The 22,893-nt window shown below is 40.9% G+C and overlaps 2 protein-coding genes across 5 annotated transcripts; one reads left to right on the top strand and one right to left on the bottom strand.

Moving 5' to 3' along the window:
• The first annotated feature begins 819 nt into the window (after positions 1–819).
• Positions 820–13,802, top strand: cdk11b (cyclin-dependent kinase 11B). 4 transcript variants are annotated; one of them, XM_044038353.1, is made up of 20 exons: positions 820–879; positions 1,679–1,809; positions 2,004–2,143; positions 2,276–2,403; positions 2,514–2,658; positions 2,780–2,940; positions 3,515–3,640; positions 3,765–3,863; positions 4,092–4,241; positions 4,698–4,772; positions 5,731–5,942; positions 6,233–6,323; positions 6,412–6,533; positions 6,621–6,726; positions 6,871–6,992; positions 8,716–8,823; positions 9,107–9,223; positions 9,630–9,778; positions 12,410–12,599; positions 13,195–13,802. In XM_044038353.1, exons 2-20 carry the CDS (start codon positions 1,699–1,701, stop codon positions 13,285–13,287), a joined length of 2,445 nt encoding a protein of 814 aa, XP_043894288.1. In that variant the 5' UTR covers positions 820–879; positions 1,679–1,698; the 3' UTR covers positions 13,288–13,802. The 4 variants fall into 4 exon arrangements, with proteins under 4 accessions (XP_043894288.1, XP_043894290.1, XP_043894287.1 ...); XM_044038352.1 differs by having other exon boundaries at positions 850–944; XM_044038354.1 differs by having other exon boundaries at positions 851–944; positions 2,804–2,940.
• Positions 13,803–14,914: 1,112 nt separating this feature from the next.
• On the bottom strand, positions 14,915–22,819 carry mmp23ba (matrix metallopeptidase 23ba). The gene is made up of 9 exons (XM_044038356.1): positions 22,524–22,819; positions 22,237–22,387; positions 19,646–19,782; positions 18,868–19,007; positions 18,224–18,391; positions 17,962–18,126; positions 16,857–16,967; positions 15,391–15,517; positions 14,915–15,289 (listed from the first exon to the last, which is right to left on the bottom strand). Exons 1-9 carry the CDS (start codon positions 22,604–22,606, stop codon positions 15,115–15,117), a joined length of 1,257 nt encoding a protein of 418 aa, XP_043894291.1. The 5' UTR covers positions 22,607–22,819; the 3' UTR covers positions 14,915–15,114.
• Between the last annotated feature and the right edge of the window lie 74 nt (positions 22,820–22,893).

Genomic DNA, 22,893 nt, shown 5'->3' on the forward strand with positions numbered 1-22,893 from the left:
GGTATTGTGCAAAGACAAAGGTGCAATAGATTTAACTGAAATGATTTTAATTTGGCAGAAATGGAAGATGAAATACTTTTACTTATTGTTTTATTATTATTTTATTGTATGAATTGCTTCATAGTGTATATCAGGAGCCGGATCAGCTCTACCAATTTTTTTGCAATAGCCCACGATGGACAAAGAAAATGTCTTTTGAGTTTTGATACTAATTGAAGGCTATATACATTATTTAACACACTTGGAATGGAAAGAAATTCAGCTGCAATATGCAACTTCACCGGTAATTTTGACTAATTTCTTAATTTTAAGTTATGCTGTGGTGTTTCTGGGGCAGTGAGCTGAGATTTCAAGGAAATGAAGCACAATTAGCCTCCTGTAGTTGGTGCAGTATCTGTGAAGATACTCAGTTGGTGGTCTGAAACAAAAATGCAACAATTAAACTGCAACCAAACTGTTATATGATGAATATTGGGAACCTGAGAGTAACTGTACTTCCGCAGAGGCTCCAAGGCTATTGTAACACAATCCAACAATCTCAGCCTCTCACTCATCCTTTTAACTGTAAATATTCTTTTTACACCAGTGCTGGATGATGAGCCTTCCAGTGCTGAGGGCACTGATATAATAACAATATTTGAGAAAGTATTTATTTTACGCGGACGATTTACAAACGTGACCTGGGACTACTTCAACTACTACTACAGATTGAACTGTATTGAAGAACTTTGAACTGCGGACATAAACCTGTTCCTCCTGTAGAGGGCAATGTTGCTCCTCTCACTGTACAGCCTGACGGAAATTATTATTAGAAGAAGAAGATTGGTGTCACCGCGTAAACATTTCCGGTGTGCCAAAATACCGCTCCGCGTATTTCAGGTTTGTTTAAGCGTTTCTCGTGTGCTGTGAATAACCTCATGTTTTACTCTAACTAAGCTTTCAATGTGAGTAACAAATACGTTTATGAATTGTATATTTCATATTACAGACAGTGATACTAATATCTAGTTTTAAAGCCATGTCGTTAGCCGCGGAAGTTATTTGGCGTCCATACGTGTGTTAGCTAGCTACCTCTGGGTAGCTAATGTGCTAGCATCACGCTGTACTTACGACACTTCGCTTACCTCGTTACATTCAAACCTTTTATTTTTTTATGTCATGTTTATATAACGTATGTATTGTGTATTTTTTAGTTGTGTAGATTATCTATCTATATATGTTATGTCTCATTTGTGTATATGCAACTTGGACCACAGATATTTACTGCTTAATAAATTACATTATTAATATGCATGTTGTTCTTAGAAACATATGTTTTTGCTGCAGACTCACTTTGGCGTTTTAATGTTTCATTTTTGTTTTATACAATATTTTTATTTAAAATACATTGTGGCACTGCAATGCAGTCACAAAATGCGAGTATAGAGAAAGACGTGTCATTTAATAATTCTGTTATTTTAGTCATTTGTTATTGTTAAACTGTTTCACTTTACTTTAACTTTTATCAGACCAAGAAAAAATCCTATTTTTGAATGTTGTCATTGGCATTAACCACAGAAAAAAACCCTGGTTGATCTGTCATTTACATGGACTCTGTCATCATGATTGAGATAAAATTGAGCTGAGACATTAGATAATAGACACTCTTTGTGTGTGTGTCTGTGTGTGTGTGGACCAGGCAGCGCAGAGTGGAAGCCGATGGGGGACGAAAAGGAGACCTGGAAAGTAAAAACTCTTGACGAAATCCTGCTTGAGAAGAAACGCAGACGAGAATTAGAAGAGCGATCAGATCCCAAGCGCCAGAAAGATGTAAAGTATTTCAAACTTAAAAGTAGGATGCATCTTTATATTAAGACATATTTTGGTGTTTTGTTAGAAAATTTAGGCTGCAAATATCTTAGTACTTGTCAAATGCCCTGGCAATTTGGGATGATTTCCCCAATCATCTTCCAAGGGCATGTTAATGATTTCGCTCTCATTTTTGCTCTCTTTGTCTTGCACAGTTCACGCAGGGCCTTGTTCCACAGGCGGATGATCGGGAATCCAAACGAGACACTCCGGAGGAAGGAGAACTACGAGATCAAAGAATGGAAATAACAATTCGTAATTCCCCATACACACGGGAAGACTCAACAGAGGACAGGTACTTTTATTTTTTGGTGTATGCAACAATGTTTCCGTTGTCTTAACTTAAAAGGGTGTTACGTAATAGTTTAAAAATATATTTAACCCAGTGCCACTGGTTGTTAAGAGTGTTTTCTTTACATTTACACAGAGGTGAGGAGGATGAATCACTAGCAATCAAGCCTCCACAGCAGATGGCCAGGAAAGACAAATCTCACCACAGAAAGGAAGAGAAGAGAAAAGATAAAAGACGTCATCGCAGTCACTCTGGTGAAGGAGGTATGAAAGAAATGTCTAATCCAAATATGTGTTTCACAGTGGAATAAAACAAGCATGGAATACAGTAGTTTCTGCAAGTGTCGCTGTTCATATGGTCTGTACTTTTACAGCAGTGAAAAATGTGCGACCCAAAGACAAAGAAAAAGAGCGAGAGAGTGATCGCAGGAAACGTCAGTGGGAAGAAGACAAAGCCCGGCGAGACTGGGAAAGGCAGAAACGGAGGGAAGAGGCCAGAGCTCATTCACGAAGAGAGAGGTGAGTGTTTTTCAACGAAGATGCAACTAAAAATACAACAAACCTTGACAAAACTGGAAATGAAGCTGTCTGAGCAGACCTCATGTTAATTCTCTTGTTTTTTTTCCTTTTTTTTAAATAGTGTGTTTGTGGTTACCCCCCACAGAGAACGTCTGGAGCAGGCAGAGCGCCAGCGTGAGCGAGATCGAAAACTGCGTGAACAGCAAAAAGAGCAACGGGAGCTCAAGGATCGGGAGAGGAGGGTCGAAGAGCGACGCAAAGAAAGGGGTGCTCGGCGAGAAGGTCAGTGGACACTTGCTGGCAAAGAGTATATTTCTTTGTCAATGTTTGTTCTGAACATTAATGTCAAGGCTGCAGTATCAAACCACTTTTTAAAACAAACATGTACAGAAGCAATGCTTTCACCTTACTGTACACAAACACAGAGCTGGGTTAGCTACTTTCGTGCTCTCTCTTTTTCTATGAGCAGTGCCTGGAGCCTTACAGCAGGTCTGCTCTTCTTTTATACTTATAATAAAGTGGCCTAAACACGCCTAAAAATCCTGAACAGAAGATTGGAGATTAATTGTTTTCAGTCCATCCATCTGTCTTCTACCACCTTATCCTCCCCATGAGGGTTGCGGGGTGCGCTGTGCCAATCTCAGCTGACAGAGGGTGATGGGTGGGGTACATCCTGAACAGTTCACTGTTTTCAGTCCTCACTCCATAATTCTTAACTCCACAGTTGTAATGTTTGCTTTTGGCTCGAAGTTTGGCTAAACACATCCAGAGCATCCAGGGTTGTTGTCGTCCAATCGCCAGAAGGGATGTGATAGGGAAGTGAAACATGAATATTAAGAGACCTTCCATTCCACAGTTCCATCTCACCACCGGATGCTACCAGACGAGTATGGTGGTAAGACAAAACAAAGTCACCACAGTCGCAGTCCTACTCGTGATCCCAGAGACCGATCTGAACATGGTGAACAGAGGAAAAGTGCAAGTGAGTTTAACATTTCTGTTTTTTTTACTGTATTTCTTAACAGTATCCTGTCATTGTTTAATGGTATGACTCCCTAAGAGATAATGCACATTTCAACATAGCTCACACAATATTTTGTCTACAGCATTAAAGGAGGAGAAACCCGACCTCAAAGACCTGCTCGCGGATCTCCAGGACATCAGTGACAATGAAAGGAAGACCAGCACAGCAGAATCCTCCATGGGTAATAACATAATCTAACCTACATTTTCAGCAACCTGCTGACAGCACTAACAACGGGCAATTAGCATGGTACACCTGTTTTATAGTATAGTATATGTAATACTAGATGTATAGTTACTGTAGTGTTAATGGATTAACATCTTTGCATTGACTCTCATCTACCAAAACCAATAACAAGCAATCAATGTCTGTTTTGAAAGTTTTGAGTAAAGTTTCTATTCTTGTCTAGCGTCAGGGTCAGGCTCTGAAGAAGATGATGATGAAGATGAAGAGGAGTCCAGCAGCCAGAGTGAAGGTGGACAGGAGGAAGGAGAAGAGGAGGAGGAAGAGGAGGAGGAGGAGTCTGTCTCAGGCTCAGGAAGGTCTGAGCAAAGTGCAGGTAAAACTGTTTAAAACTACAAAACTATGTCACTGTGACAGGTTCAGCTTTACAGTAGAGCTGCAACTAGCGATTATTTACATAATCGATTAATCTATCGATTATTTTCTCGATTAATCGTTTGGTCCACAAAATCAGAAGTCAGAAAACCTTAAAAAATGTTGATTGGTGTTTGTCAAACCTGGAAATGATGATGTTCTCTAATGTCCTGTTTTGTCCACAAACCATTGATTAACATTTAATGATTTCTTTGTTATCCAGAGCAAAGAAATTAAGAAAATATTCACATTTAAGAAGCTTAAACTATTGGAAATCTTGTTTTAATCATAGCCATAATCATAATTATCGAAATAGTTGTCAACTAATTTAGTAATCAATTAATAATTGATTAATTAAGTAATTATTTCAGCTCTGCTTTAGTGTCACAGGTTAACACACTGGTTTCTTCCTTTTCAGAGGATGTAAGTGAAGATGAGCATTCAGATGAAGACTTTGAAGACGAGAGGGAAAATGGAAATCACATTCCAGCAGGTGGGTGTACCACTGATTAGAGAAGTAATCTTTCTGAGACTGAAACCAAAATTCTGTATCATGATCAGAGACTGTATATAAAACTGGACACAGTCTTCCAGTTTGAGAAGACTAGTGAAGCCCCTGAAGTTGGACAGAAGGAGCAGTTACCCACTAGAGGGCGACTCTTCTGGTTGCAAAAAGTAGTCTGTTTGACTGGAAGTCTATGAGAAAATTAACCTACTTCTGACATAACTTCAGTAAACATTTTCCTAGGGAATTAACTACTACTTCTGTGGCTTTAACGCTAGCACAAGATTTTGTAAATTATGTTCCTATTAAGAGGATAATAGATTATACAAAACAATGAATGATGATATACTAACTTAGTTGTAGAATTAGCCTGTTGATTTCTTATTACTGCTCCTGTAATTAATGTTTCTTTTTAAATGTATCACTGTAACACACGTAACACACATGCATATTGAAATGATAATTCTATTTGTATTTAGGCTGGGTTCTGTAACTTCTACATATTTCACTTAACTCTCACTTGTACATGTACAAGTGGATGTGTTTTGGCCAAAAAGTGATTGAAGGACCATGCCTGCGGAGAGGGCTGGACTTGTTGACTTAGCTCAAAATGGATAATTAAGTCAGTGTGATTTTATTTTTGGAGCACATACTCAGAAATCACAACTGGCCTCATAGGGCTTAACAAAGTGGAACATTGTCAGTCTTTAAACAGTGTAAGGGGGAAACCTTAGGGTGAGTCACAAGTAAAGATCCCTCTCCTATGACGCATGTAACAGTAAACATCAGTGTATAAACATAGATATTCAGAGTTTCCATTCAGAGATATTTTACAAACTGCATCATATCCATTTAAATGCCACTAAACAATCCATGTTAAATTGTTGAGGCTCTGATGAGTTACATTTACCAGTGCCAAACTAACTTCCACCTTTTGCCCCTGCAGTGCCAGAGTCCCGCTTTGACCATGATTCGGAAGAGGATGGGGAAGATATGGAGGAAGAGGATGAGGATGAAGCAGGAGAAGCTGACCCCACTCCTCAGTCTCAGGCCCACACACCCTCCCCGACTCCTGAAGAGAACTACATCCCTGACTCCCCACCTATTTCACCTGTGGAGCTGAAGAAGGAGTTGCCCAAATATCTGCCAGCTTTACAGGTCAGTCCCATTTTTAAATTTGTATGAGAATTAAAAATCTTAAAAATGAAGTGAAGTAAAAGTTCTTATGCTTATTAACTAATTCATGTGGTAGTTTGTGTTACATTCGTAGACCTTACATATATACACAAGTCCTCCAGTTGCAAAACAACAAAAGTTGTTTTGGTAACCAGGGGAGTCACCCCCTGGTGGCTCCTTGCAATTTCCATAATAATTTATTGGCTTCACTTTCCAAACTAGAAGACATCCATTTTTATATACAATCTGTAGTAGTTGTTGATGCATTTCAGGGTTGTCGCAGTGTTGAAGAATTCCAGTGTCTGAACCGAATAGAGGAGGGAACGTATGGTGTTGTGTACAGAGCCAAAGACAAAAAGACTGGTAAGACATTAAACAAATAGATTTGGTTGATCAGAGTGATTACAGGTGTTTGGCTGATGAAACAATAAATGTGGTTTCATGTTTGCAGATGAGATTGTGGCACTGAAAAGGCTAAAGATGGAGAAAGAGAAGGAGGGCTTTCCCATCACCTCTTTAAGAGAAATCAATACGATTCTGAAAGCTCAACACCCAAACATCGTCACAGTAAGGGTGAGGAAACCTATTGATTACTAAGGTGTTCATCTGTGTTTTTCCAGCAACATTCACATCTCTTCTCCTCTTCCTTCTCTATATTAGGAAATTGTTGTTGGCAGCAATATGGACAAGATCTACATTGTGATGAACTATGTAGAACATGACCTGAAAAGCCTGATGGAAACCATGAAGCAGCCCTTCCTGCCAGGTGATTGATGTTGGACATCAGCGAAATGGACATTTGGACATCTTTTTATTTTATTTAAATGTCTTACTGGATTTTTATTTACATTTAACTTTGTTTGTGAAGGTCACACAGAATCTCTGTTAAAGCCTGATGCTTCTCTTCCAGGTGAAGTAAAGACTCTGATGATTCAGCTGCTTCGTGGAGTCAGACATCTCCACGATAACTGGATCCTGCACCGGGATCTGAAGACGTCTAATCTGCTGCTGAGCCACAAGGGCATCCTCAAGGTATGCTGGGACTGTTTAGTTTGATTTTGCATGTTGTTACATCAGCAACAGGTTCTTGTCCTGGAAGAATCAAGTTCTAGAATAGTTCTGTAAGTAGTTAGGTAGTAGGTTCACTGCTTCTCTTTTTTTCCAGTTCACTCGAGAGATGTAACCATGAAAATATATATTGAAAAAAGGGGGCAGAAAAAAAGGATTTTCTTTCTTTAGTTTAGTGTAATAAACAAACTCAGTGACTTTCATTTAATTCGTCTTTGGATGATGCACAAATTTCCCACAAGCTAGCAACACCACAGCACACTTGCACAAACAGTACATGATTACTAAAAGTCAGTTAGACCGTGAACATCTGGCAGAATGTATGACAGACTCGGTCACTATATAAATAAACTAGGTTTTGCACGTTTGCCACTGTATGTTTTTTGCAAGATGATGACAGTAGCAAACACAAATCACACAAGAACAACTTAAAATTAGAGATGACATTACTGTGTGGTGCTGCAGCGGGGCTGTGTGAGAGTCTTAGTCCACCATTCGATCTGTTGTTTCACGATGATCTAATGACTATATTTCTCAATCTCTTAATTAAAATACAGCCATACAATTCAGGAAATGTGTGTGCAGTATTAAAGTAGAATTATTTCAGGAAAAACATTAGGGTAAAGTGGTATTTATTGTGACCTGCCTTTTACACTTGAAGAATAGCAGGGCCTTGGCTCTCTTAAACCTGGAGTGGAACCCTAATTAACCTGTGTTTGTCCAACTATTTCATTGCCAAAATGGCAGCTGTTTAAAGGTCTATTACACTAAAGCCATTTTTCCACCTCTGATCCCAGCTCGCCTCGACACCACACGGTTTAGGTTGGTACCTACTTGGTAAATGGGTGGAGTCATCACTGCACGGCTGCGTGAAACTGCCGTGACTTTGTTTTACACGTGACACACAAACGTGTAACGAGTAAAGCAGTTGTTTTCAGTGTACTGAATCATTAACATTGGTTAATTGAAAATATTTGTTCAGTACTTCTTCCATGTCCGGAGCACAGACTCTGGCTAACACAGTCACTGGACTGAAATACAGTGGCAGGGTTTGCGATGCCAGCTGCGATCAATAGTGCTGTTGCTAAATATCCTGTCTGTTAAATATTGAGATTTTAGACATTTCCGTGGTAATAGTTAGATAAACCCACGTTTTTGGGTTGTTGTCTTTTTAACTGATCTACAGTTCGGCATTGTTTGGCTTGATTCTCGAGTCTGGCGACGTCACGCGCTGTGAAAAAAGTACCTGGTACCAGGTACTATGCTAGTGGAAACGCAACTCAAGCGTGCTGTGGTGAGGTGAGGCAAGCCAGTGAAAAGACGCCATAAGTTCATTGTAGACATGCTTGAGCATTACATACACATGTTGTAGTAGAGTAGAGTTTAACTCATTGGAAGCTTGTTGATATATATGACCAACTTTTAGGCACATCATTCCATTCAAAATGCCAAAGATAACAATAATTGACTGACATAAAATGATACATTTGTGTCAGCCAGGCAAACAACAAAGTTAGTGGTGGCCCAAGACTTTATACACAGTACTGTATGTGAATATGGTAATTTGGTTTCCTATGAAAGATCAGAGCTTTACAAAATATACAATTGTTACCTTTGTGTATCCTACAGTATTGATATTTTTTCCTTTTGTTGTTGTAAAGGTTGTGTTTTTTCTTTTGTGTTGCAGATTGGAGACTTTGGTTTGGCGCGGGAGTATGGTTCCCCACTGAAGCCCTACACTCCCATAGTGGTGACCCTGTGGTATCGCTCACCTGAGCTGCTGCTTGGGGCCAAGGTGAGAAGTCAACTTCACACTACCTTCCCACATCGCACAAGTGGATGAAATGCACCTAGTTTAATCTGTTACATAGAATGGATTAAACTAAGTGCTTTAATAGATGTTTTTACATCATATTGTTTGACCTAAAGATACAAAATATTGTAAAACACAGTTTGAGTTTGATTTATATAACCAACCAGTAGTCTGTCACAAGACAAACTTAACTGAAGACCCTTGCCAGGAAGTATGACTACTTTGTTTCTGCGGACTGCCACTGTGTTTGTTCTTCTCTCCGCAGGAGTACTCCACAGCTGTGGACATGTGGTCAGTGGGCTGCATATTTGGCGAGCTCCTAACCCAGAAACCACTTTTCCCCGGAAAGTCTGAGATTGACCAAATTAATAAGATTTTCAAGGTAAATGTTGTGTTTTTCCCTCATGCAATATAAAGTACATTTTCAACATAAAGGATAAAGCTTCTTAGTTGACTGCATGTAATTTGTTGTTTGTCAGCCTGCAGTTCTGCAGTATGCTGCAGTGTGGTGCTATTGTTCAATGTCAGCTCAGCTGATGAAGCTGTAGAGGCTGACTGAGAGGCTGTATTTATCTGAAAATAATCTGCATAAAGCATGCCAGCTATGTCTGGACTGATGTATCTTCATCCTCCCATCCTCCTCCTCCTCCAGTCCCCACACAGAGATAGTTAAAAGTACTAGAATGCACTGGTCTATTGCCTTGTCTGTGGTCGATTTACCCCTCTGCCAAATATCTCAGATTCTCCTGTCCTTGCACTCATGTCCAACATTTCTCTGTCAACTTTAGGATCTGGGGTCACCCAGTGAGAAGATCTGGCCTGGCTACAACGAACTGCCAGCTTTGAAGAAGATGACTTTCACAGAATATCCATACAACAACCTGCGAAAGCGATTTGGAGCGCTGCTCTCAGACCAGGGCTTTGACCTCATGAACAAGTAGGATTTCTAAAGGCTGTCTATTCCATGCAAAACTTTTCATGTCACATACTGCATTTTTGCAGTAGGTAGGTGCTGCCACATTAAAAGGGCCAGTGTATACGAATTAAGCCTTGTCCACACTAAAATTACCTGGTATTGTATACTCAAGATTTTTTAACCAGGGTGGACCTGCTAAACACAGGTGATTAACACCTTTGATCTGCTCTGTGGTGTTTTTTCACTGTTCAGCAGGCAAAGAAGAAATTGGTGTGGTCACCTGGGTCTTGCATTTCCACTAATGCCAATCAGAGATAAAGCCAATAAAATCCCACCTGCATTGCACAGTCATTTGATGTAGAAGTGAGTGCCAATTCAACACATTGTCATTGGTCAAAAACCCATTTAAACTCTTTAGTTCACCTCGCCCTTTCCCAAGCGAGTCAGGGAACTACGGTGGCATTTACACATCACAAACAGCATTGATATTTTTCCTTTGTGACTTCTCTTGTACACATTTACTTCAAAACCTGAAACAGAAGCTCTGTTCGGTTTGTTATAGAAACATGGCAGCCTGTGTAAAGCAAGAATGTTGTTTAAAGTAATAAAACCAATAAACCGTCTTATATGCTACACACTGGACCTTTAAAGCTATCTATTTTAATAGAAGATAAAAGGCAGGTTAATTTGAAGTCTCCCTGCTGTTTATAAAAGATCTCTAAGTGTTGAAAATGTCCCATTTTGCCTGCTTTTCATGTATTTGGTTGTATCAACCTCAAATATCAGTACTTTGGATCAATACAGTGCTGCTCTGTCAGATTCTGTTGCTCCTTTCAGAGCTTCATATTTAGTCAATCCATTTCTGGCAAGCTGACTTAAAACATGACAACGGCAGTGGACTGGTAATTCATCAGCATACCTCAGCAGCAGTCATGTTCCATCCTCCTGTTCTGTTTTCTCCCACACATGCATGCACACTCACCATGGTGATGCTCCACTCTACAAGAAAATGTTTTCGAAAAACACACCGTAAACACAGAAAATAATCTCACACAGACAGTGATAGGTTCATAATTCTTTCTTGCACATTCCACAGATCAGCATTGTTCAGTTACTACAAAGAGCAGAGATGCATTTTCTCCACTCTCCTCTCTCAAATCCTCAGCCACCCACAGACACTTTTGCCTACACCTACAAATGACAAAACCACACCACTGGCTCTCCTCACAGCTGCAGAGGATGGTAACAACATGGCCACTGTGTTGCCAGAGGATCACAGTTCAGTGGAAGTTTGGCACCTTGTCACCGCTGCTGAAACCTTCCAGCTGCCAGGAGACTCATAAAGTATTTACTCAGGGGCAGATTCAGACTGCAGGAGGTCAACACCTTAGACTCACTGTGTAAAACTTCAGAACAGTATGGTAAAGGTTTGGAGATTTCCATGCTCTGGCCACAGGACACCTTTTAAAGTGGCACCTGGTGAGGTTTTCTGCTGCTGTTGTGGGTTTAGTGATGGTCGTTCTGCATAGCTTGGTTGTAATGAGTGATTATTTGAGTTACTGTAGCATTTGTATAAACAAGTCTGAGCACTCTCCACCAAAAAGACATTTTCATTCACAGAACTGGATATTTTTTCTTTTTTGGACCATTCTCTGTCAACTCTAGAAATGGCTGTAAATGAAAATCAATGCAAGTACATTTTCTGACTAGGAAGCTGTGAATCTACAACTTCAGGCTACAATGCTAATTAACTTAAAAATATTTAGCTTATTTTACATGCATTTATTATGATGTGTAAGTTTTCTCTGGAGGATGAGGAGGAAAATTGTTAGTAAATCAGTAAGTTGAAGGAGTCGTAATGCTGCAGGTCTGGAATAATGTCCACTCTGGCTGTTTCCATACTCGTGCAAAGCACCCAGGGGTATTGTAAGGATCAGATATATTCAGTCTGTTCTGTGATACGTTGCTGAATCTCTGGATTTAAAGTGTGCAGTGATCTCTTCAAGCTTGAAAACAGCACTGGTGCCGTTATTTTTTCAGAAGCTTGACCAAACTGTTCAAAATTCAAAGTTGTCTTTGTTACCCATGAGGGGAAAATTGAAGCACAGTCAGCGGCAACCAAAAATAAATAAAAATAGACAAGATGTCATGAGTCGCGTGACTTGCTTGACTATAAACTTGCTTGAGTTTTTGTGAGGTCTACTGTTACCCAAACATGTAAATGAGGGCAAGTCGAGACAAGAAATCTCAGATACTACAATTGAATTTATCTGGCCATGTACGCGCAGGCAGTAATGCTTTGCACGGACACAGAAGGCGTACCTAATATAGTGGCCAGTCAGTGTAGGTTTGTAGGTAGATATAACAGCTGTTAAGGAATATCACACCTGTCTGTGTCCAGTAGTGTTTGAATGTTGAGGCGCAAACTCACAGGCACAGGAAGCACATGCACATTCTTTGACTTTGAAAGCAAACAGTCATTTAGACACAAGTGGAGGATTATCTCCTTCAAATGCCTGCGTTGGTCCCCACTGGCACAGGAAGACGAGCCCTCCCACAATGAACAAACATTATGAGCCGCCTGTGTTTCTTGAATGAAATGTCTCTTAGGTGTGTTAGCATCTTTACATGAACTCTGCCACTGTTTTCCAGATTCCTTACTTACTGCCCCAGTAAGAGGATTGTGGCCGATGAGGCACTAAAGCACGAGTACTTCAGAGAGACGCCACTGCCCATCGACACGTCGGTGTTCCCCACCTGGCCGGCCAAGAGTGAGCAGCAGAGGGTGAAGAGAGGCACCAGTCCTCGTCCACCCGAGGGAGGCCTGGGCTATAGTCACCTGGTAAGAACATTAGGCTCCACTTTCTCCATTACATACAGCTACCAGGCTTTCAGCACGCTGTCTGTGTTAAATAGATTACTGACCTACAGGCTTCTGCTTTGTGTCCGCGTATTTCCTCCTTGTGTTTTCCATGATGAGCACCTTTTAGATCTTAATGTTTTCAACAGTGGTCTAAACCCCCCCCCAAAAGTTTTTTTTTTTTCTGCTGATGCTGATATTTTTTCAGTGAAAGCTTCAGGTGATGATTTTCTGTTACTGAGAAATTAGACAATTTCATGCCACAGTGTTCATTCTTTATGTCCGTTTTTATTCTTGTCATGGTCGAGAGGCTTGTGCAACTGATTATGTGACGTCAGCACTCCAAGCCAAGATTGGATAAATAAATAAATAAATATTAAATAAACATGTTCATGCGTATGTGAGGGGTACATTCAAGTCTCGTTAGGGTCTGTTAAGGGTTTTCCAAGAATAACCAGACGAGTATTTATCATCTGTACAATAAATAATTAAGCGATGACACTGGTGTCAAAAATTTGATAAAACTGGATATTGACTGCAGGTTAATTTTTTTTTTTTTAACCCACTGTCTCTCCAGGGTGATGATGACCTAAAAGACACAGGCTTTCACCTGACAACCAGCAACCAGGGAGCATCTGCGGTTGGTCCAGGATTCAGCCTCAAATTCTGAGCATGAAACTGCAGGACACTTGGCTGTTGAACTGAGACAGAGGGAGCAAAGAGTTCTGGAACATTTAAGTCGATGGAGTCACAGGTTTATACCTGCAAACCAGATAAATATCTGAACTACTGCAACTGTTACCAAACAGTCAGGACTGTTTCACAGAAAGACTGGTGGCTCAAACATTGAATTCTCAGATGTTTTATTCCCCCCTCGGATCTTTTGCTTGTGCTCTGTGCTTTTAAGTCATTTATTTTCAATATATGGTATTTTTAGCTCTTGAAGAGGAGACAATAAATCTGTAGTTGTAGTTGTTATGTTTGACATGTTTTATTTCACCCTATATTTTTTTTAGAGAGAAGACCAGATTTTCTAAATGGACGGTATTTCCTTGCTACTGTATAATGATGCAGCATTGGCTGTGTTTTCCATCCTGCATATTGTTAGGGCTTAACTGGGGGCTGGTAGTTCTCTTGACAGGGGGATGGATGATGTTTTAGTTAGAAATAAAGATTGAAACTTTGTTTCGTCTGCCATTTTCCCTGTATTTATAAACTCTACAAGCTATGTAAACACAACCACACACTGCCCCAGGAGAGAAAGAAAAATCAAGGGAAGTTGAGACGAAAAAAAAAATCTAGCCTTGAACCCAATTGGGTAGTCGCTGTCCAAAAGTGATGTCATGATTTGCTCTGCACACTTTGTCTCAGTACTTTGTTCTTTCAGAGACAGAGGCCCAGACATTGCTCTGCTGTCTTTGTTTTTAAATGGCTCTGCAGTTTCTCTATTAACCCAATAAATTCTTTGATTTTTCAGCCGAAGAAAAATAAACCAGTACAGTGTCGTCGCCTGCAAGACCTGCTGGCTGCTTTCATTGGAATACGTGCATGAAAATACCCCCCTCTCGGGACTTCTAGGGCCACTGTTGAATGGAAATGTTCATTAATCAGTTTTATCTATCCCCTGACCCCACCGGAGCCCTTCTGCAGATTATTACACCTGATGTGTTGAATAAGCTTGGAAGGAGAGCTGCTGGTGGAGCTGACTGCTCAGTCTCTGGAGACAAACTGCTGGCTTCACTGTGAGGCTAGTAAAGTACGCTAGACGTCTGAGGTGTTCCATATGTGGTTTAAGTTCCAAATTGTTCCAAAGGCTGTAGACAACATTGCTTATTCTGGCTTTATTAGCTTAGTTTGGTCAGTGCGTAAATTATTCAAACGGTATGCATCTAAGCAAGGGCTTCTGTAACTTTTTCAGACCTCAACAGAAACACATTAGAGACATGGGTAATTTCGCGTGACATTTCTTTCCATGGGACCTATTTGCAGAATTGAACTGAAAGCTCTCCAACTGTGCTAATACACTTTTAGTTCAAATATAGCACTGCCCAACTGCTGAATCGTCACCACTTTTTTTTTGCAGGGACACCCAAAATATGTCCCGGGTGGTTTTGGGTCCCGTTACTGCCTCAGCAGCTGCAGCTTTGAAGAACTCCAGGCCTGATGATTGTAGAGTGGACATAATTCCAAAATAGCTGATGAGGGATGCATGGATTTTTCATCACCAAATGAAGTACAAACTGCAATTACTGTGATTACCGCCACTTGCCTGTCAGGTAGTATTTTCACAAAAGTACTTCTTGTCACGGAACATTTATTATTTGCACACATATGAAAATGCAGTTACTCAATGACACCAATGAAAGACGTGTGCATATAAGATACAGGAGAGACATTAAAAACAATACAGAAATATGTGCCCTAGTGAATGAGGTCTCCTGGTGACCACGTGGGTGAGAATACATCCTGTTCAGTGTGCAGAGGAGTGGCGTGGCCTTCAGAAACGCACACGTACCCTCCAAGAGTAGGTCGTGAGCACTTTATCCTTTTTCTTCACAACACATGTGTACGTGCCTTCATTGATGGCGTTGGCCACTATGGTAATGTGGTCGTCTTTGAGTGAGATGTAGTTTGGGTGAGAGAATTCCAGCAGCTCCCCGTCTTTGTACCAGCTGGAATGGGAGTCAGGACGTTAGACGGTGCAGAGTGAAGTCATGCTGCAGGAGCAGTGCAGTTAGTGAGTACAAATAACTAAATGTGGCAGGATACTTACTATACTTTGCCTTTCTTTGATGCTATTTTCTTCCCACAGCGAAAAGTGAGTGTCTTTCCTTCGATGACCAGCTTGTGTTTGGTACGTGGAGGAGCGGGTGTGGGAGCCACAGTGGGAAAAGGGAATTCTGTAGATTAACAGGAAATATTCCACATTCAGAAGCACCAATATCACAGCTTTGATGATCTTCTGTACATACTGTCATCCTCTTAGGACCAGGTCATACGCTACGCAGAGGTACACTAAGGTGACGTACATTTTGCCATGCGCCCACAGAGATTCACATGGACTCTCTACCCCAGTGAATGTGAGCATGCTCCCTGTAGCACAACAGTCTCCAGTCCAGTTGGTGGCACGCTCTTGTTTAGGTCACAAGAGGCACCTAAACAAGACTGTAACCATGGAAAATTGTGGAGGTCCTTCAGTACCAAAACACGTACATTTCAACACTCCAAAAGAATACAAGGAAATACCAAAGAGCGGGAGTTCCAGGTAAGAAATTGCTGCCAGTGTCATGGAATATGAAACCAAGTATGGATGTGTTGAATGCTAGACTGAGTAATTTAGTATGAATGGAACCACAAGCATGTAAACGCATGTGGATATGCAAAACCGCTCTCTGTGGAGATGTGATGAGGACAATAACTCGGCCATTAGTCCTATGTTATCGACATATTTTGTCACACTCCCATAATAAATAATGATCATACAAGCCTCTGATGCAAACCTCATCAGGTCAGTCAACCTCTGACCTGCTGGTGCCATGACTGCCTTATCAATACGATGAGTACCATCTGGTTTCTGCCAAACACAACAGTCTGCATAGTGATCAACTCAAATTCTGCTCAAAACCAGTCACTCTCGTTAATGCCACAAAAATCCAAATTGACCTTGTGTGTCTCTAACCCTCAAGCCACAGTCTGAAATTCCAGCGGGTTTGGACTAACTCAGGAATTTTCCACAGCCGTACAACATCTCCCAATCAACAATGAGGAACAGATTACTGTGAGCCAGGAATCGTATCCTCTTGCTTCTCTCCATGCTGTCCCTTGTTGCTGACAAAAATCTCAGACGGCCACAACAGTCTATGAACTGAGGTGGTTAAGAGGAGCCACTTCCTGTTTTGCAACAGAAGGCTTGGCACCAGCATATCCCACAATAAGCCCAAAGAGGCTTAAGCTGCTGATGCATTATCAATATATGGTGCAGATGAATGCATCAACAGGTAACTGTTAGAGCACTGCTATTCTGCAGAACTATATGCATTCCTCTTCAGTAACAAGTGCAGTTCCCCTTCAAATGAGATTCTTGAAAACCCCCATCACTGCTCTGCATGGCTGGACCTGTTGGCTCCCGTTGCTCCATTGGCAAACGGTTCACAGCAGCTCCTTGTGCTGCTCAATTGAGAGAAAACTCTGCTTTTTTTTCCCCCTGGACTGCTGCCGTTTTCTGCTGCTCTGTCTTACCGTAACAGAAATCACAGCTGGAGGGGCAGTGCTTCTGCATCAGCCTGCGCTTGTTGTTGCAATAGCCTTTCCGAGCCCAAGCTGGACAGATAAATAACCGGTCCAAACATCCTGGAAGAAAGGAGGAGGAGGAAACAACAGCTTTCAGTCAGCAGCACAAGAATTTGGATCCTTGATCTACTTTAAGTTCCAATGAAAATGACTCACCATAATACACACTAATGGTGACTCACGAGGAGTTTAGCTACTATTCATTAATGCCACGTTGTCTTTTAGTGTCACTTGTCAAAGACTAGTCTTCCCCGTTTGTTTCTGAACAAAAATGCACTGCAGGTTTTCTATCTCTGGGTCTTTATTACTGGATCGACATGGATATCCCAGTGTTGGAATCGGACTACATAACATTTTTGACTTGCAAGATGGACACCGTGTCAGATTGATCACTTGATTTACTTCATTTAATTCTTCCCCTGACTTGGCTGAGACATGGAAGACTACATGATGGTCCAATCATAACTTCCAATCTTTCAAAACTTCAAAACAACTTTTATGACCTAAGAAATGGATTCCAGGGCGTCGTGAATTGTATTCAAGACGTTTCAGTGCTTCACCTTGACCATGAATTGCATAATATCTTCCATTTACTACGTCTAGATTATTGTCTCGCGTGATTGGCTATGTCAGTGTTGTTTTTAGTGTCAAAACTAAAAAGTGAAACTTGAAATGTCATCGGGGCAGCCCATAGCACGTCTTGCATATTACTGTGTCGTGACGTGAAATACGTTTTAACCGTTAGAAAAAGTACCTCATATGGCAATCAGTGTTAATGTGGCAGTTGTTGCAAATAAATTAGTACATCAGAGCCGATTAATAAAAAGAAATAGCCGCGGATCAGAAGGATCTTGATCTGATACGTCCTGAGGATGGATTGCTTTCATACATGTTTAGGAATGTGACCACGTGAATCCTCAGGCCGCCTCCAAATGTGGAGTCTGTGGTTGCATCTGAAGACACATTCACATTCACATTCATTGGACGTGATGTTTCGGTGTGATGTAGACGTGATCAGATCACAAAGAACAGATGTCAATGTGTGTGAACATACCGTAAAGACGCTGTATACCCCACACGTCGTCCTGTGTGATTAGCTTGCGCCCCGTCAAAGTTGAATTGAGGTGCATTATAGCTTTCGAGTTCAAGGAGTGCATGAGTCCCAGGACGTGGCCAATTTCATGAGTCGCAACATGGACGAGATCCGTGAGCCAAACCCCTGTAACGAAGACACTGTTGATTATTTTCTATTTTTTGCGACTTCAAAAACCTTCTTAAATATTATTGGTCTCAACAAACATGATTGAGACACATGCCTTTCTTCCAACTGAAGCGCATGTTTCCAAGAATCCAGTATTCATGGTCGTCAAAGTGGATCTCGCCTGTTGGCGGGAAGAATGCATGAGCCAGTTCTCCGGTGATGCCGTCGAAACAATGGTGCAAATGGGACTGCAGACAGTCTGTGTGGTTGACGGGGTAGAATCCTGCCAAAACAGAGAGAGAGACGCTTACTTCAGAGCTGAGGAGGGAAACCCAAAGTCCATTATTTCTGCTCTGTGTAGACTACAGTGGGGAGGAGGGGTTGATGGATTACAAAAGACAGAGTTTTTTTTTTTCCTTCAGCCTTCACCGTGCAGGATGACAAACATTCCTCTTACTGTCACTCAGAATTTATGATGCAGGACCATGGCGTTTGCACCCAAAGGGACAGATAAAGCATGATTTAGACGGCATCGCCATTAGCTGACATGTATGGGGGTTGTTGAGCGTTTAATTTTTTTTCATTTAGAAATATAAATCACCCTGAATATAAGCTTGGTAATATAGTTGCAATGGTGGGATTTAATGATTTTGGAGCCGCACACAGAGAAAACGACAAGTAACGACAAAGCAGAAGTCTGGAACTCGGAGCCAAGGAACATCTGTTGAGGACTGATATAGCTTCATGCAGCGTACCCACCAATCTTAATGTCTGCTTCTTGGTCAGCTGGCACTTCTCTGAAGCTGAACGGCGAGACGTCGCTCCACATGCCAAAAGCCTTGGCGATGCCTCGGCGCGTGTCGCTGGCATTTATCAGGTTCGTTGGGAAGGAGAGCAACCTGCTCAGAAACAACAGCATTGTGTAGTTAATACAGGGCCCAACATACACATTGTTAATAGGTCTCTAAACACATCTCTCTGCAGCAGAGGGATCTGCCAAAACACAATGGCTACTGTTCAGACAGATCAGAATTCCCACAAGCCTTGGAAGTACAGCTCATTTCTGTGACTTTCTTATGCTGTATATCAGCTAATAGTTGTACTCATGTTGATTCTTTCACTAAAGATCAAGTATGAATTTCTTAGTATCAGGTGCTATCAATACCACAACTTTATCAAGTCAGGACTCATTAGCCACGTTTTTGTCTTCTGTCCTGTCAGTTGACGGGACACTCTAGCACAAACCGAAAACAGTTTGAACCTCTGTAGGTTTGTCTAATTATCTTCTGAAGGACTCAGATTTATGGGATTATCATTAAACGGCTCCAAAGAGAATAAAATATGACTGGGACTACTCCAAATAGTTTGTCCAAATGTTTTATAACCAAGCAATTGCAGGGCATTCCAGTGTATGCGTCCTAATCTACCCCTACAACAAATGCAAGCAGATGTGTTCTTCCTCCGTTCTTCTGCCTCTCTTTTCTACAACAAAGCTTCTGCTGCATTAACTAGAAAAGGAATTTTTCAAATCAATTACTTGTATGTTAGTTTAAGCTTGTCCCATTTCAGCTGCTCCGGGGTCAGGGTGTAACGCTTGTTCCTGGACAGGTGAAGCACTTGTGACCGGGCCTCTTTGCGGATCCCGATGAGCAACACAGTGGTGTAAGCTTCTTCCTTGGACAAAGAAAAACCTTTAATTAATCACCTCACAGTGAGAAGTGTAGTTAAACTAAAAAAATGGAATCTTGAGACATCTGTAACTGGTACTGCGCTCTAATTGAAAGAGGATGCAGTCATTAAGCTTTTGAAGGAATTCAATGAGGGACGTTAAATGCTTTGCTTATTACAAGTCTTGGAGTGCGTTTGACTTTTGTGGCTGCAGGCAATAAACCACATTTGTTATTCTGACAGTTTAGACTGCTCAACAGTTGTAATTTCTGCATTTTGCGTGTGAAAAGTGTGTTAGATTATGCAGGAGCATTCCATCTCTTGTAAGAAAAAGGAAAGTGATGAGCAGTAAAAGTGCTTTTTAAACTTTGAAGGTAGGTTGTATGAGACGACTCTTTGGGGACGGGCATCGTCTCCAAATAATCAAACCCGGATTTTCCTCCTTTGAAAGACTGTTGATGGGAGCTTTACATTTTACTGCTTTCATAAATATTCTGCAACTGAACTGAAGTTGTGGTTTGTCTTGGCTGCAATGCTCCGTAATAGAACTTGCACCAGTTGATAAAATCTGTAACTTTTTATGAAGATGGGTTTAAGTGATAAATCCACTTTCCAGTGCTTGAAGTCAGGCTTCGTTCCTGACCTGAGGAGGATGTTCTGTGCAAGAGAACATGAAGACCTTCAATCTATTGGTGAATTTATTGCAGATTGAAAGCCTGAAATATGGTGATAATTTTTTACTATTTTAACCCTAACCATCTGCCCTTACGTAAGTATGACTGATGCACATAAACAGTTAAGGTCTCAGTCTCAGGTTTCAGACTAAGTCTTTGAATTGTCTGTCAAAGTTGGAAAATTTCTAAGAGGCTTCAGGCTGCATCAGACCACACAGAAACATCTGAAACGTCAAGCTTTTACAAACAAAACTATTACTTTTATTTAATAGTACATTGCAAAGAAAATCACTGTGATGGCCCATTTCAAACCTACATTGAAAAAAGGTTACATTCATTCACAAAAAAGTAATTGAGTTGCCTCCATACATCTTGATTCATTTGGATGTTACCAATTTTCAACCTTTTTTTTTTTGCTTTTTTCACTTGCTCAATACTTGAAAACACAGGAGGAAAGGGGAACTCCATCCCCTTTGTATTCTACACCATATCCTCTGGTTTCTGGTCCTGCTTCACCCAGTGAGGACAAGCAGTACTTCCTTCATTTCCTTACCAAAATAGTGAAACAGGCGCAGGCAGTCTGGCAGACTGTCTGACACTGCTGCTGGACCGGAACAATGTCTGGCCAAAATTATTTTTCTATACTGCATTTTAATGTTGAGGTAACTAATTGATGCAGCAGTTGTTTTCAACACACTGGAGCCTTGTGTTCAGTGACCCTTGAGATGTTTATTAATATTCACTGCAAATGCTCAAACGCTGGTAGAAAAAACTATAAACCATCGGCATTGAAGGCCCAAAAACCTCTGAGCGAGTGCTGACTCTGAGGAGTAAGGATTTATTCTCAAATACGAGGAAGGAGACCCGTCAAAAATGCTCTATTTGGACACATCATTATTCAACAGCCATTATACAACAAACTTATGTAAATAAGTTATGTGATCCTCCACATCAGGCTGCAAGTGACTGACATTTAATAGGAGTGTGTGGTGGTTGGCAATAATTGAAGTTGCTGAGTTGCAATTCAGTGAAGGTATTACAGTTCAGGGATCTACTGCTTTCTAGGCAAATGACATGAATTCATCCAACATAAATAAGACCAAACACTTATTGAATGTAATGAACATTAATGGAAACAGAGAGGAGTGAAGTTGCATGGACAGTAGACGTCCCTTTTAAAGATCTTTAAAAGCTGCGAGGACTTCCACTGAATCAAGTGAAATGACAATATGAATGAATGAAATAGACCATTGTTTGTCATGACATGTTCAGAAAATGTATTTAAATGTTTTTATCTAGGCTACTTTAACTATTTGCATGTTGCTATAATTGTGATTTTATAATTGTAATTTTTATTATACTGAGTTGATTTTGAAACTATAGGACTAAGAATTATAGAATTATATCTGGTAAAGATGTTGAAGTTTATGGCAAAAAGGAATCTTTGAGCTTAAAACGAATACAATAGTAGTAGCGGACAATGGACAAGACTAATCAATTTAAACATTTTATTATTACAGTGTTAAATACGTGTATAATGTCAATAGTGTTAATGCCGAATTTCAAAGTAAACCTTTAATGATACAAAAACATTAACCTCGAATCACTCCTCTGATGCAACTTCACAGAAAATGATATTAAATATTAAACAGTAAAAATTTTGACTGTGGTTTGGTGTGGTTTTTTTTTAACCTGAATTGTTGCACAATTTAACGCTTTTAAACCAGACGCCTATCACAGTGTGAGTGACAGACATTTAACTTGTGATGAAGTGGTCACAGCATACCTCTAACCTCCAGGAGGGAAACGCTGTGGTTTGTTGCATCCCTGCGAACAGCAGAGTGAGCAGCGCGGCAGCCAGCAGAGGAGCGAAGCCCCACTCTCCTCTCCGTAAACTTGTGTGAGTCTGACAGTTCACCATGGCTGCGATATCACACCTCCAGCAAAAAAAAAATATAATTATGATAGAAAAAAAAATCCCTTCGCGAAGATTAACACAGATTAATGATGAGTGCCTGCGAGTGCTATTTCCTTTCCATTGCACATCTGCAGTTATATTAGCCCTTTGTTTACCTATAGTGGTGGCGTGTGCAGCAGCAGCAGCAGCAGCGCAGTCCAGCCTGCGGACCGGGTAGTGAGAGTTGTGCAGACTGCATCAGCTCGGCTCGACTTGGCTCGCCTTGGCTCGGCTCCGTGCGCCTGCCAGTGGCTGGTTTCACATTACTGCCGTTGGGGCAGGGGGTCAGCGTCGAGACAATCTAATGAAAACCAAACGTCCCCGTCCATCAAACAGCTGGAGTTTAAGCAGAATCAGATGCTTTATTATGAACACGACGTTTAGAGGTTTATGTGTGGAGGGAATTAAAGGGATAGTTCATAGTGTGGCTGCATAGATAGTATTTAAAAATGGACGTAGGCGTTTGGCTTTAAAGTGAAGCTCAGG

Source organism: Solea senegalensis, linkage group LG11 (genome assembly GCF_019176455.1).
Source record: "Solea senegalensis isolate Sse05_10M linkage group LG11, IFAPA_SoseM_1, whole genome shotgun sequence".
NCBI classification, from domain to species: domain Eukaryota; kingdom Metazoa; phylum Chordata; class Actinopteri; order Pleuronectiformes; family Soleidae; genus Solea; species Solea senegalensis.